Source organism: Strix uralensis, chromosome 10 (assembly GCF_047716275.1).
Source record: "Strix uralensis isolate ZFMK-TIS-50842 chromosome 10, bStrUra1, whole genome shotgun sequence".
NCBI classification, from domain to species: domain Eukaryota; kingdom Metazoa; phylum Chordata; class Aves; order Strigiformes; family Strigidae; genus Strix; species Strix uralensis.
This window is the reverse complement of record NC_133981.1, coordinates 8,661,971-8,680,099: the sequence shown is the minus strand read 5'-3', so window position 1 is coordinate 8,680,099 and position 18,129 is coordinate 8,661,971. Positions and strand designations below refer to the sequence as shown.

Genomic DNA, 18,129 nt, shown 5'->3' with positions numbered 1-18,129 from the left:
AGCCACAGATCAGCAGATATCGCTGCTGTGAAGCCTGACAGGAGCTGGATCTTGACAGCATAGCAGTCCTGTCTTGGGACTCTTGGATACTGAGGACATGCTGGCAAGACTCATCTTGCTGCCAGAATATATAGCAGTGGTTTTACTGTGCCACCCCCACCCGTGTGACAAATACAGTACAATTTGCATCAGTGTTGCCTATGAGCAAAGTGGAGCCTCAGGCCATATCACAGATCCACCTAGGCATCCCCACGGGCCTCCTTGTCCCCGGCTGGCTGGGGCTCTGTCCTCATCGCAGTGCTTTCCAGGTAGATAAGGTCAGCCAGGGGAAAACCAAGAGAATCATGGGACACAAAGAAAGTTGATCATCTCCAAGCAACCTCAGTGTTACACCTCAGGATCCCGGCAGACTCAGAGCAGATTATATATCAGATGCTGACTGTGAAAGATGTAAAGGCAATGTCATCTTTATCCCTGGAGGTTGACTCAAAGGAATCACAATCAACAAACAGCCTTTGAATTATTTACGGCATTATTGTTTTTTCCTCCTTATGTCATAGCAATTTGTGCTGATGTGCTGGCTTCTGTTTTGCTGAATAAAAGCTATTAAAACTGGAAAACTTTTAAAATAATGATTCCATTGCTGCACGCAGTGCTTGCCTGTGTACATTTGCATGTTCTCAAGAGATGGAAAGACACTGGACAAGTGAGGAACAGAGCTGACATAATAAGTCTTTTTTCCCTCTTGAGCCTGGAGATGTGCCTAAAAGTACACAAAAAAGACTTCCTCAGCCCTTCTCCAGAGCAATGTGTTTCTTTAGCTTCAGGACGGGGTTTCACACAGATGGTACCACCTTACCAAGCAGACCTCTCACAGGGCCCTCGCTGCAAACAGTGTAAAAGCACATCCTCAGAGCGACGTCTTCCCATAGAAATAATCCCCTAATGCTCTGAGTTAAACAAGCCTGTGGCTGAGGATATCAATGAAATTCTGTCCTTTTTCCAGACTGTCAAACAGGTTCATTCAGCTGGTTCCTGACAGCAGCCACCGAGAGGGGAAAGCATCTCTCCCGCTCGCAGGGAAGCCATCTGCACTGTTAGCCTTTCGCTAGAACAGAAAGGGACAGTGCAACACAAGACTAGATGAGAATCGGAATTTTTTAGGAGCATGAAAGAGCCCTGACTACAGCAGTGCTGAGGGGCAACATGCTGAGAGGCTCCGGGAGGGGAGGTGCCTGTTGTCTCTGCCCCAATCTGGTGCTGGCCACTTCTCTGGAACCAGAGACCTGTAGCTCTGGTGCTCCTCTCCCAGAGTTGGCAGTGACCACTTGGGTACACTCGCGAGTGGTTTACCTCCTCTCCAGGAGTTGGATGGGCCATTTTTCACATCAGATAATCTAGAAATGAATGAAGAACAAGATTATTAGCTGCCCAACAGTCAGTGTCCTTCAGTGCAGCCATCCTACTCCCGTCTACCTACATGGAGGAGGTACAAGACAAACATCAACTTGAGTGGCTTATTTTAAATGTCCAGGGAGAGACTCAGGAGCATTTAGCACTCCAGTCCCATGGAAAGCCAAGCAGCAGCTCAGCAAGGTCCAGCCGAACTGAACCCAGAAGAGTCACAAAACTACACACACACACACATTAAAAGCCCAACATTTAGGACTGATATGCTATCAGTGACAGCGACGTGGCTGCGGGTCACCTGCCAACCGTTGCCACACTTTGGCTTTGCCTCCATCTTCAGTAGCTGGTGTGTGTGTAACAACATATCAAAGGAGCTGGAGCACAATTAAGACTGAAAAGTGAACACATGATTATTATTTTTTACTCTCCCTTCTGCTGCGGGTGACAGAATACAATCAACCCCTGACATGCTTGGTTGCTTAGTAGCAGACAGCCACATTTTTAATTATATACTAAAATATGCTAAAGAACATAAAACGGCTGTGTGACTAATACGTGTATATCAAGAAAGGCATGTGACAGCAGCTAAATTGTTTCAGTGTCTGATAAAGAGTGTCTCTGCCAGGCTTGTCATCGAAAGATCAAGGGAAGGAGGTGGAAAGTATTATTAATAAAACAGTGACTTTTTAAAATACACCTCATTGTTTGCAGTGCATTTTTTTAAATGTCTAGCATGAATTTAATTCTTTTCCATTTATTCAGCTTTAATTCCTGCTTTTTCGAATGGAACTATTATCGTTAGACCTAAAATCTCTGCTTATTTTCTTATTACTTTCAATGACGTATTACTCCAAAGAGAAAAGTGGAAAGCCATACGGGACCCAGCTGGGTTTTCTACAGCACGAGTTCTTCATGGTTTTGTTTGAATAAAATTACTTTAGTGGTCAGAGAATAAGAAATTATTTTATTATTTACATCTTCTGAAGTAATTTCTTTTGCAACAACATGCTCTAGAAACTGGTTTGCAGCAGGGAAAGAAAAAGAGAAAGATTATGAGCTCTGATATTTTTTAATAAAGGGGTATCTAAGCAGTTATTACTCATGTCCAGTCAATAGTAACACTGAATGTACCGAACGTAAAATGAGAATTGGCCAGAGGTCTTCAAGACACTAACAGATTTTGACTAGATGTATTTAAAGTGGCCAAACAAACAGCACTGAACATAACAGCAACTGCCCTATTCCTGGTACAGTGCAACACGTGCTCAACCGTTCTGTGTTTGTCTGTCTGGAGCCGTTACCGCTGGTACAAATTACATGCTGCGTTCAGAGAAAACAACTTGCAAATGACAGTATTAAATCATAGCTCGCCTTAGATCAAGGCGAGTTCGCTGGCCTGTGCCGGGATGGAGCTAACGCAGAGCCATGGGGATGCCGCCTCCGCCCCGCCAGCGCCGGGATGCAGCCGAAATCATCACCACGGCGGGGTCTGTGCCCACCCAGGGAAGCCTCATTAAACCTTCGCAGCCGGCCGGAAAGAATGCAGCCCCACAAGAGTGTGCTGTTCCCCACTTTTCTAATTCCTGCCTAACTCCTGCTGCTATCAAAGGCGGAAAGGAGGAAAGCCAGCGGGAGCACTGAGGCACTGCTGAACGGCAAGAGAGCAGGCAGAGCATGTGAGCGAGACGCGAGCCCCCAGAGCCATGTGCTCCATCTACCAAACCCCACTCAGAAATGCAGAGCACACGCCGGGGGCCCAGTGACCCCCACCAGCACCCAGCTCTGCCCTGCTCCCACAGGACCCAGGCGCTTGCCCTCCCTCCCAAATAATTGCAGCTGCCCTATCTCCTGACAGCTATAGCGAGGCGACTGCTGGCAGGCTGTGCCCAGCTCCCAAAGCCTCAAACAGTGTCCTACAGCTCCCCCAGACACCCTGTGCAGCTCCCCGGGCCTCCCCTGCCCACAGCAGATGCATCGGGCATTAAGGATTTCTCTCATAGCTCCTCTGAGACAGTATCCACAATATGCAACCATGTACCTCAACAACGGTGATTTTTATAAATTATATATATATTTTTTTTTATAAATATATTAAGAGTAATCAATACTGAGATTCTTTGTATGCCCTGGCTCGTCCTACTGACTGTAGCAGCCTTCTCATTGCCTCACACAGCTCTTGGGCAGCACTAACATAGAGGTCTGTCACAGGAACCATCATTTCCCTCTGCGATCAGGTCTCAGCTGTGGGAAGCACAGGGATGGGGTAACAGAGTGGCAGCAGGAGGGGCTGGAAGCTGCCTTCTCTCCAGGGAACCATGAATGAGAGCATCCGCCCGCATTCAGCATTGCCAAAGTTCAACAGAAGCCTTCTCGCTCCTTTGCAATCTAGTTGAGAAAGTCATAAAAAAGGAAGAAACTGCAGCTTCAAGCCTCGGTGGAAACATGAGCCTCAACACATGCCCGTTAAAAGAGTCACTCTCAAAAATTTAGTTAAAAATGGAACAGTTTCAAGTAAGAATGCACTTTGGATCATAGGCAAGGACAGTGGCGATGCTCAGTGCACACGCATTCAACCTGTGAGCCAGCATCCTATTAAGGCTTATTGATTTTAGTAAGTCACGGACACTTTTTCAAGCCATTCCCCTGCAATTTTAAGCAAATGCATTTCAAATGAGCTGGAGAAACAGAGTACAACCACCATTCAGTGCCAGGACTTACCCCCAGATACGATAGTAAAAGGAACAGCAGCGGCTGTACCTGCACAGCCAGCGCAGTCACCATCTCCTGCCCGGCATCAGGAGCTGCCGAGCTCCCAGGTGCATCTCCTCGGAAGGAAAGCACGACGCAGTGACATGGTGGCAGGTCCTGCCGTGCCACTGCACCACGCAGCCGAGCTCCGCAGCATCCCACAGCCTGGCTTTTCCAGCAAACCAGACCCCACCAGGTGTTGGTGGCCTTATTTTTAACATCCACTTTCTTACCCTGAACAGAATTTTTCAGGCTTGTCTGAAGGGACTAAAAGGGTTCTAACCAGACCTGCTACCACCTCCTGCTGACACACATTGAGCAACTGCTTACAGCCATTGTCCCCACAATGGGTTTTCTTCCTGCTCCTCCTGGGTTCTGCAATCCAGACAAATCCTGGAGCTGCTCCCACTGACAGCAGGAAATTCACTCCCAAAATGCAGTGCTGGCACAACTGACCACCAAAAGGAAAGCCAAAATACATCTAAAAACTCAAAATTTAAATTAGAAATTATATCCTAGGCTGCTAATAAATAGATTTCCTACTGCAGTACTACAATGCCACATTCTAATACTCTGCTGAATCTGTAAAGAAATAGCATTACAAAGCCTGCCTGGTAACACTCAGAAGCTTTTATTCAAATGCCTTCTCCAAGGAGGAAGCAGGGCTTTTCTACTGTAGTCCTAGCAGAGTCAGGTAGCTTTGCCCAGCATGGTTTGTTTGGTTGTTTTTTAAATTGAGTGTTGCAGGACAGCTAGCCACTTTTAATTGCAACAGAATAAAGTATTTTCTACTCTTAATAAGGATCAGATTTTGAAGACACAGGCCAAATTCCAAGCTTCCATTGTTTGTATTCAGAGTTTAAAACCAATGAGATAATATGCATTAACCACCACCGCTGCTGCAGCAACGTCCACAGAGATGGTGAGGACTCCACGCTGTGAGCACAGTAAGCGACAGCCTGTTGGCGAACAAGACCAGAAGGGATGAAAACAACAGAGAGACAGGGAGAAATAATGAAGATGGGAAGACAAAACAAGAGCCCAGCTGCTTGCTAACCAGCACAGGCTGCAGCTGCAGGCACAATCCAGGAGCAGCTGTTTGCACATTGGGTGAGCAGAGGTTTTGGAGGAGTGACCCAAGGGGGAGCAGAGAGAGGACTGGGATCCCCGCATGTGCAGGTCAGCTCGAGAGGGTGGTGAGGGGCTTCTGCAAACGGCTGCTGGGGGCAGGTGACCCTGCAGGAGGGACAGCATGGCAAGGAGGCGTAGGTACCCTGAGGCCTCACTGAGCCCACGCCTGACCCAGGACAGCTGGCGGGAGGTGAAGGGAGGCAAAAGGCAAGAGCCCACAGGAGGGGGGAAAGGCAAAGACGTTTTTCCATGTCCACCTGTTTAGTTCCTTATGCTGGACCACAAGCTTTGGGTCTATCCACTTGGGTGTTTATCTTCAAAGGCCAAGCGGGGCCTGATCCGTAGCTCCGTCCTCCCCGTGCTACCGCGGTACTAACACAACCGGACAGCTCTGGTACAACCAGAGCTGCTGACTGACAGCAGGTCAGGAACATGGACACATCCACCGCCAAGTCACAAACACGGGAGCACTGCTGGGACTTCAAATGCACAGAAACACAAGATTCACTTACATGGAAAACGAGTGGCTTACACAGACGTATGTGAAAAACCAAATGCTTTAATCCATCTATCAAGAACAACAGTTCAAATTATTTCATTGGATACATTAATATTGATCCATAATTTACAGTGCTATGGACCATACACAAATTATTGCTGCAGTCAACAGCAGATGAATATCAACATTACAGTACCAAGCATCATAGCAAGAGGCAGTAATTAATGTCACTTTTTCAAGAAATATAGGTATTTATACTTTTATCAACATCAGCTTCCCCCCCAGTGCATTTTATGTCAAACAACATAAATGTAAGTGCATTATTTTGTGCTTTGTGCTTTCCTTATGTACCTTCCTTTTGCTTTTACAGGTTGTAAGGTTAAATATTGCTTTATAGGCCAAAAGCAGGAAGGAAGAACTTCATGGTACTCTGCATGTTCCTGCTTGTTGCATGGCTTTGGCAAAGTGAGAACTGGTAGGTATCCCGACCACCCGCTCAGGGAAGCTACAGCCAGCCCAGTGTCACACAAGACACCATCATCAGACTGGGCAACAACTTCTGTCCATCCCACTCCACCTAGTTCATGCCAAACCCTGCCTGTAATTGCTGTCTCTGTCCTCTGCCATTGATCCCCTGTAAAACGTCATGGCCACACGTTCCACGATGCTCAAACAGGCAAAGACATCTCCAGTTAGCACCCGCCTGGAGGTCCGTGTCTCCTAGAGATGTCCCCACTGCAGCGTCAACGTGCGTCCATTCAAAGGGTGGGCAAACTCAAAGGAGGGGTGTAGCCTAAGGAAACACGGGGCGAAGAGTGAGCAGGGCACAGACGAGTCGCGTGTTACCCCAGAGCAACACAACGTATGGAGAACACACAACACAGATGCTGGGGCCACAGCGACTTTTATCAAGAAATCCAGCTCTTGATGTAACGGTTTTCTTTGAATCCTAACTCATCTCCACACAGCATGCAGCCAAAAATCAGAAGTCATGGCTGTCAGCAAGTACCAGTGGTTTCATGTAAGCTTGAAAAATGTTTATATACCACAGTCTAGACTTCAATTTCTGAATGCCCAGTATGGGCATCAAACCAAAAGTCTTATTCAACATATTCAGTGGTTCTGTTACTACACTCAAGCGCGCACACCCTGATTTTGTTGTACAATGCTGCAGAGCTGTCCCATTTTACTGGGGAAGGGTAACGCAGCCTTGTGTTACAGCTACAAGCATTTCACAGCCCTGATTTTCTTTACCTGTCACCGTTACCAAACAGCAGCACCAGAAGCCTGTACCCGCATACTCAACTCGGAGCTAACTACAGCACAGCTGCCTTGCAGGGAATGGGAGCATTTCCCTGCCCGAGGACCGTGATAGCTGCAGTGCACCCTGCAAACTCCTGGGTCCTGCCCTGGCCCAGAGCTTCGCTACTCTAGGAAAGACACATTCCTGAAAAGCTGTCTGGGGTGGGGGGGAGAGGCATCATTATAATCTAACTCCACTCCTCCTTCAAAAAATAAAAAAGAAAGAAAAAAGCCACAACTCGGTGGCTGCATCAACGCTCACACACAACTCGCGGCTCAAGCAGAAACGGAGACGGCCGGGCGCAGCCAGCAACAGCCACGGAAAGAGCAACACGGACGCAGACCCTGGAGTATTGTCACAGGGAGCTGCGTCCCCACCGAGCCCTGCGCCCCTCGCCGTCAGCACCGGGAGGAGCGGGGCTGGGCAGGGGACGCTTCCAGGGGCCTTCCCTGGTGAAACGCTGGGGGAAAAGCTCAGCGAGCCACGGCGCAGGCTACGGGAACTCCCGACATTGTCCCCTGCTGTCCCATCGCTACCCAATTCACATTTGGTTTCTGAACACTAACTGCTGCGACCAAGGTTTCCTTATAAAGCCTGCCAAACTGGCACTCAAGTCACTAACCGTTTCACTTATCCTATGTAATTTCCAGTGTAGCACAAAGGAGAACGGGAAGCTCTTGTTTTCTATACGTAGGCACCATGCTACACTTCAACGTGCTGTAAAACATCACCCTAAAGCTCTCTCCTATGACACACTTCAGTCAGTGCTAGTCGAGGAAGACTACAACTAGAGTTTAAGGCACTTCATTCTGAACGAGATACGCTTGCCTGCCGCTTGCGAGTCAGCTGTAGGCTGCTAGTGAGAAATCCATTCACTCTGTCTAGCTCGTAACACCACATGTCACCTCTGTAAAACACCTAGGCTTGATATAATACAAGTATAACTACCGTTATTGCATAGGACTACACTTGAGTAGATAATGCACCGAACTACTTTTACAACATTGTTGCATGTTAAAAATTAATAACATTGTTATCAAGTAACAGTTATTTGCAGATACAGTAATTTACTCTTTTTTTTTTTGTTTTTTTATGTCAGCCCCAGTGCTGAAATAAAACACAAATTACTATAACGGGTATATTAACTACATACTTATGTTTCCAAGCATATTACTACTTTTTTCTGTATCACTAAAAATAAATATGTAAGTTCAGTTTCTCTACAGAGTTGTTTTATTAACTAATCTAAATTTGTACTCTACCTTAAATGTGTTTAAAAACATTTTCAAAGTGAGACTGTAATATACAAAATATTCTCAAAATCTCTCTTAAAACACAGAACCCTGCAGAAAAGCTTCCTTTCAAGTGTTTACAATGTACGCAGAAAACTTCCAATGAGTTTTAAAAATGTCAAAAAATTGTTGCAATATTAAGAGGCAAAAATCTTACAAATGAAATACAAATATATTTAAAACAAAAAGTTGAGGATAACTAAGGAATCCATGCAAATCAAAATAAACTGTACAATGCAATTTAAAAAAAATAAAGCCAATTAGATATGTACAACATAATGTGCCCAGTTGATAAAATGTATCACTTTTTTTTGTCCAAAGAGTGTATACTGACTTACAGTGCTCCTGCTTGGTTTACTGTTGGCAAGCCATCAACACGTGTTACAAAACAAAATAAAAATCTAAGAGAAAAACTCGAACCATGATCAAAAGGAAAACCCAAATCAGCTCAGAGTAAAATTAAACAGCACTCTGAGAAAGAGACTCTTATCTCCCTGCAATTTTCAGCAACAGCGTTTTATATCGCAATCAACACAATCAGGATGTCTAAACACCTTTTTTTTGTTTGTATTCTGAGTGGAGTAGGGTGGGTATTTTTCCCTAAACACTTGTCATGTAAAGACCAACGTTTGAGGGACACTGTATCTTTAAGGCAGCACTATTCAATTAATACAACTACAAATTGGACTTTTTTTTTGGTTTCTTTACATTCTTTAACTTTACATTTTGTTTCCAAGTAAATAGGTTGCATTTACAATTCTACAATTCCCCCCTCCCCCCCAGTAGAAACAGACTCTTCATTTGTAATTCTATTGCTTTGAGTAGATTGACCAGTTCAAAGTTCTTGGCGAATCCAGTTCACAGATACTGTACATATGTTGTACAATATTTTGGAGGCAATGGTAGTTTTAAAATAGAATATACAAGTTTCTTCACAAAATTTCTAAAAAAATTCCTATATATATAATATATACACACACGCACACACACTGGGCTACTGATGAAGCACAAGGAAAAAAAAAAATCAAAAAATTCTACAAAAGGTAAATTATTTAATCTACTGATCAATAAACAAAGCAGTTTATGAAAGGCGTGCCAAGTATATGCTAACAAGCATGATCGGTGTCCTCCATGCTCACGCTGCTCCGCCTGCTACTCGTCTTCGACGCTCCAGGAGACACAGAGGAAAGTAGCGGGTCAGTTACTCCGACAGGAGAGAGGGTATCGTCCATCAAGATATCTTCCAGTTTGGATCCCATTTTTGCAGGAACACTGTAAGTGCCAGTCGGTTCAGTCACATTTCCGAGGTTGTCACTGAAGGTGATGGTACCGTCAGTGAGATCGAGGGTGGTAGTGCAAGACAGGTCTGTGTGGTGCGGCATGATGTCTTGGTTGCAGTTGTCCAGCACAGGCTCTTGTTTGATGACCCTGTTGACCATATCAGGGGAGCAAAGGCCTGTAGAGGGGACAAGGGACAGTCCGTGTGCCCGAGCTTGCATCTCAAGTTCCTGTGAAGGAGGATAAGGGACAAATTAAAATAAAAATTCTGAAAGCAAAATCCGTTACCTTACGCTCTTGTGTACTGTGACTTAAAGAGTTTCCTTCTGTTGGACACAAACCGTTTCTTTCCTTTCCAGTAGTGACAAGTGCTTGTACCTTGTACACTTCTCCCCTGCAGATTTTCACCTGAACATCCATCTCGAAGAGGTGGGTGAACACCACCCCACACAGGTCCTTCACACTTCTCCTCAGAACCTACACCAGGGCCAAAACCCAGCGCCCTGTAGAACAGACACATTTCCCCTCGGGCCTCTTCTCAACCCAGTGCCACAGCAGGCAAGTTTGGCATCAAGTCAGGTGAGGAAAGCATTTAAAAGTTGGAAATAAAAAAAAAAAAAAAAAAAAATATAGAAGTGTAATCTTAGTACTTTTTAAAAAGTCACATGCGAAGGCATAGCATGCCTGTATCATGCTCGTCATTTCCTGCTGAGAGACGGGAAGGGACATTTCTAATTCTACAAGTCTGATAGAGCTGGAAGTAAAGAGGTCAGCCAAAACTGAGCAACACTATTCCTGCACTGAAAAATTATAGGCAAGTCATAGGAAGGCCTTAGACTTCACACACAGCCAGGAATCTCCATGCAAAGTTTAAATCTCACCTTCACATTTAATCATACAGATGCACTTGACTGAAGACAGATAATAGAAGAGTTCACTTAAATGCCCTTTCTCAACAGCAGCAGTAAGAGAGATGTTCTGATTCTACTTAGGCATTATGGTAGGCAATCACAATCACTGTTGTGATTGTACTGTTTCTGGATATTCCTATCACTGAGGTTGATTAAGAGCCTTTTTTCCATTTTCAAGCTAAGATAACAAGCTTGTAATGGCATACTGCAAGATCAACAGAGAAGGTGGAACAAGGAAGCACTTCTTCCATCAGCTAACGTGAGAAAATCGTGAGTTCCTTATTCTGTGCTTAATCAGAATCAACACAAAAAGGGAAAATACACACTTCAGGTTATTTGCTGTCAGATGTATTCTCCATTATTCAAGGGTCTGTTTTTCATGTTATTTTGATTGAAGAAGGAGCCAGAGCAGATGGATATGCAAAGGAAGATGAAAAATGCTTAAAAAGTGATCTGACTTAGCGTTGAAATACCACTGCTTGACGCTGCTCTGCAGAGGGGTTGCACATCTTTATCGTCTCACTCTAGCAAACAGATTGCTCAACAAAGTACAAAAATTGTGCTGAAGTTCAGCCCAGCCTGTTCTATTTTAAAGCTGTTTACTTCCACACTTGACTCTCAGGTATTTCTAGCTTCATTATCTACTCTGTGGATTAGCCGTGCTGCGGTCCAGGGGTCTCCCGACACAGCAGCCAGCCTGGCACACTGCAGCCTGCACGCAGAGTTCAGCTGTTCGCACTGCAGGCGAGTAACAACACGAGAATGTCTGGGACATCACCGTCTCTGCGTTAGGTGTTCTTACACTCAGTTCTGGATATACTTCTTTAATTACCCTGTACGGAGAGGGTTGAATATCCAGCTACCTTTGCCTACTGGAGAACAGAGTTGACAACAAAAGCTATGCAGGCTGCAAGGCTAAGATTTCCTGTCCATCTCAAGGTGAAGGCAAAGGAATTAAATAAACAGAGTCCTCACCCCTAAATCTCAGTGTAATACAGGCTACTGGGAACCTGGGTGAATCTAACAAGGCAACAACCCATGGAGAAAACATATTCATGACACCTACTGCTTTTCAGTGTTGAAAAGGAGAACTGTTTTACAGTCCTACAGATGTCAAGGAACAAGGAAGACAACCAATCATAGCTCCTCAGACAAAAAAAAGCAGCTCAACATCCATAGCTCTTGGCTGTCTTACTGCGACAACTCTTGGAGCCCTCACATTAGGTGTGCTTCTTTGCAACTGCTCTCAGACAAGCCAGGGCAGCCTCAACGTCAAATACAGCTGCCAGTCTCCAAGATAGCTATAAGGAACTCGAGCTACAGTGCTGCAGGGTCTGTCCCCAATACTGCCCTCCCTGCCCATTCTGTCCTGCGAGCAGTGTTTACCTTCCACCAGAAAGCAGATTCCTGCAGAACATCAGGGAGAGGCTGATCAAGAGAAGACATAAGAGATCATATGTAGAAGACTGCAATCTGCAGAGTTCTCTGACAGATAGGGCCTAGATTGGTCCCCACATAATTCAGAAAACCCACAAGCAAAACAAAAAGATTTCATTTATTGCCACTCATCTGAAACCGCCTCAGAAGAAAACAAGCACTAAAGCTACCCGTCAAAAAAACTCCACAAACAAGACAACTAAAGTGAGCGTATCCCAAACAGCTGAACCGAATTTCATCACTATCAGCAAATAGATGATATACAAAGTCCCAATTCCTTAGGTCTGGCACCCAGGAAAAACCACTAACATATAAATCTTTTTTATAGTATGGCTTGCAACTTATATTGGCCATGGTAGAACAAAAATAGACCAGCCATAAATGCTTTACTAGGGTGCTGGGATTTTATTTTAAACTAATGTATCCTGGTTTTTTTTTTTTTTGGAAAAATCTCTGCAGACATCTCAGCATTGGTCACAATTAAGATGGTGGTTCCTTCTAATCCATATTCCTACAAACAAGCTTCAGTTACCATTATTTGCAGTCTCACACTGCAACATCAAGAGTGTTTGCACCTTATTTATCAGCAAACCTGTATTCGGAGCAGCAGGTGCCTGTTGGCATGTTCCAACTTCTTCTGTCTGTTCTCAAGCTCCTTTGTGCGTTGCTGTTCTCTCTGCAGCTTACGGATGTAGTCCACTGACGCTTTTAGAATAGTTCCCTTATTCCAGCGCATATCCCTTTGAAATCAACACAGAAGTAAAAGTTAAGGCTCTTGGGGAGGCTTTATTTTATAGTCATTACCTTCACATCAACAGCTGTGATTACACCTCATATATACATTTCGCCTGGTTAGTATTTATTCCCAGTTTAAGAATACAGAAGGCATTTGAAATGCTCTAGAGGGGGCCAGAGTGTAGGTATTGGGAAGCAGCCCAAGGGCAGGTACTGGGAAGCAGCCTGCAGCCAGCCCTGGCCCAGCCGAGAGGCACAGAGCCCAGGAGCTGCCCTGCAGCCACCTGGGCTCCCCGCAGCCCCCTGGGGCCAACCCCCTGCCTTCTGCACAGTTTGGGACCAGCACTGTGCAGAGTGAAGACCTGGGGCTCCTTTTGTTGCCTTATGGCAAGGCTGCAAGACAACAACCACCAAACCCCACAAGACTCTTCTCAAACATCGCAGGGCTTGCTAGCTGGGTGATGCTCAATTTCAGCTGGGGAGTTACAAGGACCATATATGACCTGGTGCTTCTGTGGGAGAAAGACCCGAGACCCTTTAGCTTCCAAGAAGGAGCAAGCCATAGTCCTCCTGGCAGCACTGTATCACAGCTGTGTTACGGTAGGAAGAGAAGAGCCCAATACAGCAGCATACTCAGGTGCTTTAAACTTAAACTCTCGATAAAATACAAATGCTTCATTGCACCCTAGGGGTGATGGTTCTTCAGTCAGGGGGGTATGTGGCTCCCATATTGCCTCTCCCACATTATTCCTCCCACACTCACTTTAGAGAGAGAGGCTGTCTGCATCATCTTCTCCCCCACATCATCTTACTTAGTTTAAATTAAAAAAAAGTTTACTTCAGACTGTCAGACCAAAGATAGGGCCATGAAGATGATCAGGGGGCTGGAGCACCTCCCCTGTGAGGACAGGCTGAGAGAGTTGGGGGTGTTCAGCCTGGAGAAGAGAAGGCTCTGGGGAGACCTTAGAGCAGCCTCCTAGTACTTAAAGGGGCTACAGGAAAGCTGGGGAGGGACTCTTGATCAGGGGATGTAGGGAGAGGACAAGGGGTAACAGTTTTAAACTTAAAGAGGACAGATTTAGATTAGATGTAAGGAAGAAATTCTTCCCTGTGAGGGTGGTGAGACACTGGCACAGGTTGCCCAGAGAAGCTGTGGCTGCCCCCTCCCTGGAAGGGTTCAAGGCCAGGTTGGACGGGGCTTTGAGCAACCTGGTCCAGTGGAAGGTGTCCCTGCCCATGGTGGGGGGGTGGGAGCTAGAGGATCTTTAAGGTCCCTTCCAACCCAAACCATTCTGTGATTCTACAAAAGATCCACCTGTCCTGTAGGCTGATACTGTGCAATATTGTCTTGCTTGCCTTAGAGGAAGCTAAAGAGCCTCTCCAAAGAGTAGCTATGAGTTGCTCCGTGAGCCTTAAAATAAAGGAAACTCTCCCCAGAAGCATAACGGGGCACTGATTCAGATTTAAGTGAGACTTTCATGCTCCAGAGCAAGGGGTGTTCCTTGCTATTGAATCAGCATTAGGAAAGCATTAAGAAAAGTTAGTAGCAGTAAAATTACTTACAAGAACTACTGGGAAATTAACACAAACACTGGCAAATTATCAGTGAACAGACACATGGCTACGCTCTTTATTTTTCTTCTTTTCTCTTGAAGGGAAGGGGAACATGATGGCTTCCCAGATGAACTGCCCTCCATTTTCACAGAAAGAGGGATTGGTTCTGTCTTGCCAAGCTATGACATCTAATAAATTAAAAGAATCATCTAACAAGACAAGCAGCCAGGCAACCAGCAAGCAGCAAGACTAGTCTAAGGTATCACATCCTGACAACTCTATCTCTGGTAGGGCAGTCATTCCTAGCATCAACCCCTGCCCTGCCAAAGGACAGGATCCTGCCAGATGCTGAGCTGCTGCACAACAGTACAGACACCGTTTTGTGACAAAAATCATCAAATTAATATAAACTTTAGCAAGTTCCAAAAGGGAAAAAATAAACCTCAAAAGTCTTCAGAAAATATAACAGAACCTTCAAGCATTTCTACAGTCACAGAGTATCAAGATCATAGAAGAAAACTTGGATTTTTTTTTTCATAAATTCTTTTTCTCCCCTAAGTTTGGGTTTGTTTTTTTTTTTTAACACATCCCTCCCACAGTTTCATAGAGCACATTATACTTACGGGTCATTTGACTTGGGTATCAAAGTGCCTAGTTCTTTTATACGATCATTAATATTAAATCTTCTTCTTCGTTCAACTTTAGGAAAAACAGCACAAATGTTACAAGTAATATTCACACTTAGTTACAACATATAAAGTGTTTCATCAAAGATTTCTTTAAGCACCTTTGAAATGTTCGCCTGAAGCTTAAAATCCAGTGACACAATAATTTATTTTGCTTTCCCACATATGAACACACTAAGACAGAAGTTCTGTCTATACTATAAAAATGTGGGACTGCTGGAGTGGCAGAGTTAAACTCAGACTCTAAAAAACAGGATGGCTGTGTTACCATAGGACTCAACTGAGAAGCAAATGCTTTCCTACGGAAAAAGCATCACAGATGAATTCAGAGACAAAAAATTAGATGCTCAAAGAAATCCCAAAGCAGGAAAAGGGACAAAATGTATAGTCTCTTTTTAAAATTCCAGATGCAACACTCCGAGTATCCAAAAGTCAAACTTAAATACCAATTCTCCTGCATTCGCTTTTCATGCTATGGAAGAGGCTTCTGTATAGCTCAAGGCATGAAACACTTCCTTTTTTCTAGTAATATAAAGTATAAAAGGACATCTTAAGGATCCTTTAGGTCATAAGATCCTCATTATTTTAAAATATTTTTTTCCAACTTGGAAATACACATTCCCTTCAAAAATGGAATTTATAAAATTGCCACACTGAGGACACACACTGATGTTTAAAGTCACAAATTGACCACATATCTAAAATTTTAGATTAATTTTTAAAATTCATCTAAACACATGGTGGATTTGTCATAAGCAACTGGATCAAATGTTGTTCCCAGTAATTCCACAGATAACAACCACCTATTCACTTGGGTTATTGAAAAAAAAAATAAGAGTTTAAAATTCAATAGTAGATTTAAGCACACATTTTACAAAAATTCAAGATAGTTAAATCTATGGGCATAACATAATGAACTGGTGCTATATACTACATGCAGTGAGTGTCAGATTCAGATTTAAAACACCAGCATTTGAACACTTAACACCTAAAATCATTACTAGAATTGGTGCAAAATGCAAAGAACCAAAACTTACTCAAGTTGTGATTGTCTTTCTTTTGCCTCTCCTTAGCCAACGCTCTCGCTTCTGATTCTGTAGGAAAAATACATGCTGTGCATGTGAATGAAGTAATTAGAATTAAAGTAATTCAAACACAACATTTCAGTCTGTGAAACATTTGCGCAGGAAGCCTGATCCGTGTTTGTCAAACCAATTATTACACCCATTACAACAAGTGAGAAGGGTCTGTACATCGAGCTGTCATTGCCTATACACAACGCTGGTGTTGAGCTTCACCCCTGCACCTGCGGAGCATCTCTTCCCACACCTCCCATACTGACTTCCATGATGAGAGTGTTTCCCACGGAGGCTCTGATTCAGCAAGGTATTTGAGGACAACGAACTGCTGAAATCCAGCATACCTTCTCCTAGGTTTACATACAGCTGGCACGCTCACGTACCACACAGAAGCTGAACCAGAGGAACAGCATGCTTACTGCATTGCTACCCGCGCAGGATGTGAAGCAGTCAGGAGTCAGAGGAATGAAGGCTGTGTCCTTCTGCAGCACGTGCATGCACATCACCACAAGACTCAAGGTATAACTTAACCGACCTATTAAAAATACTGTATTTTCCAGATATGCTAACTGTTCTCATTATGTGAAAAAAAAGAAAAAAAAAAGAAAAATTGAACACCTTTATTAGCAATAATGTTAGAGAACAATGCTCCGTGCTTCAGGAAAAGGAAAAAGAAAAATAGTGACAACTGTGCTGCACATCAGTTGACTCCTCAACTCAGAACTGCTCGTAACCCTGCTCCACACATTTTTTATTGGACTTCAACATGCAATAGTTTAGGCAAAAGCATAACTAAATTTGTTATTTTTAGTTCCCATTTGACCTTACTTTTCTCAAGCAATTTTAAGTTTTCTCATGTTTGCTCTACCCCTTTTAATTTTTGAAAAAGGTGAGATCATTAATCCTTGACCTGTTGCATCTAAATCTTAAAACCAGCAAGCATTATTTAGTTCCACAGTAAGTCAGTGAGGAGGAATGAGTGTACAATCTACTATCACACATTCCATTACGGAAACAAAACCCCTCACTGTCTCCAACAAGTTTCTTTCCTGTATTACTTTATTTTTAAGGAATATGGATTATGTCCCACCCAATTCAAAATAACAGGTGATAAGGGTTTCCCTTGGAGTACCAGAAACTTACTACTTCATTGCTTAGAATACACAGCTACTCAATATCACACACAGCGTAACAAGACATATCCTTTCCTATGCTAGGCTCCCAAAGGAGCCCAAAAAAAGTTCACAAGATCATTGCATGTCTTAATGAAATTTGGGCTTAATCCAATATTGCCTTATAAAACAGATACAAGATTTGTAAGGCCAAAACTGATAGACTGCACTCCTGGGTAAGCAGCAATCCCATTAAACACTATACATAACTACAGCTGAGAGCTCACAACCATCATCCACATCAGATGCTGGGATAACAGATTTGATTCTTTTGGGGGCTCTTCATCATTTTTGTATTTATACAGTAGGATAAGGAAAAGTTTCTGACAAATGCTAGATTTAAATATTGCTAGCTCACTCCAGCTTAGCTCAAGCAGCTAAATCAGGAAATGGAAAACCAAAAATTTCTGCCTGCAATAACATGCTGATTTTAAAATCACTGGCTGTCAGAAAACACCATCAATAGTGCTTTCTGCACAAAGGCTTGGCCAGATCAAAGTGACTGCTGTTAAATTTGAATTTAATTCCTAAACTTCTCCTAAGTGAAATGCAATCTGCTAGCATATATTTTGAACAGAAAAAGCACTCACCTAAATTCTTTCTGTGTACAGGTAACATATAGACATTTAACTTAGTTCAGGACTATTTTGATGTACTGAGGACTTCCATAAGACCACTTCACTCACTGATTTCTCCTCTCTTGCTGCCTTCTTTGCCTTACACAACCACCTGCAGTAAATCCACCAGCCTGGACATCCAACAAGTTGGATGTTTAGTTTGCAGTCTACAGCTACCTTTATCTTTCTATTGGGGCAATTAAACTGTCTGTAATGCAGGACTGAGTAGTTCTCATGCCCTTCCACCCTCCTCTTAACATAGTTCCATTGCTATATA

At 43.8% G+C, this 18,129-nt stretch overlaps 1 protein-coding gene across 12 annotated transcripts in view; it reads right to left on the bottom strand.

Annotated features, from left to right (window-relative positions):
• Positions 1–5,828: 5,828 nt before the first annotated feature.
• The window catches only part of MITF (melanocyte inducing transcription factor), a 111,359-nt gene continuing 99,058 nt past the window's right edge, over positions 5,829–18,129 (bottom strand). For 5 of the 12 annotated variants that reach the window (XM_074879112.1, XM_074879119.1, XM_074879124.1 and 2 more), the window contains 4 exons: positions 16,022–16,096; positions 14,922–14,997; positions 12,602–12,758; positions 5,829–9,891 (listed from right to left, as the gene is read on the bottom strand). In XM_074879112.1, the coding sequence (XP_074735213.1) occupies positions 9,490–9,891; positions 12,602–12,758; positions 14,922–14,997; positions 16,022–16,096 (710 nt within the window). In that variant the 3' untranslated portion in view covers positions 5,829–9,489. The remainder of the gene's footprint in view (positions 9,892–12,601; positions 12,759–14,921; positions 14,998–16,021; positions 16,097–18,129) is intronic. The other 7 variants (XM_074879113.1, XM_074879122.1, XM_074879117.1 and 4 more) reach the window with 3 other exon arrangements.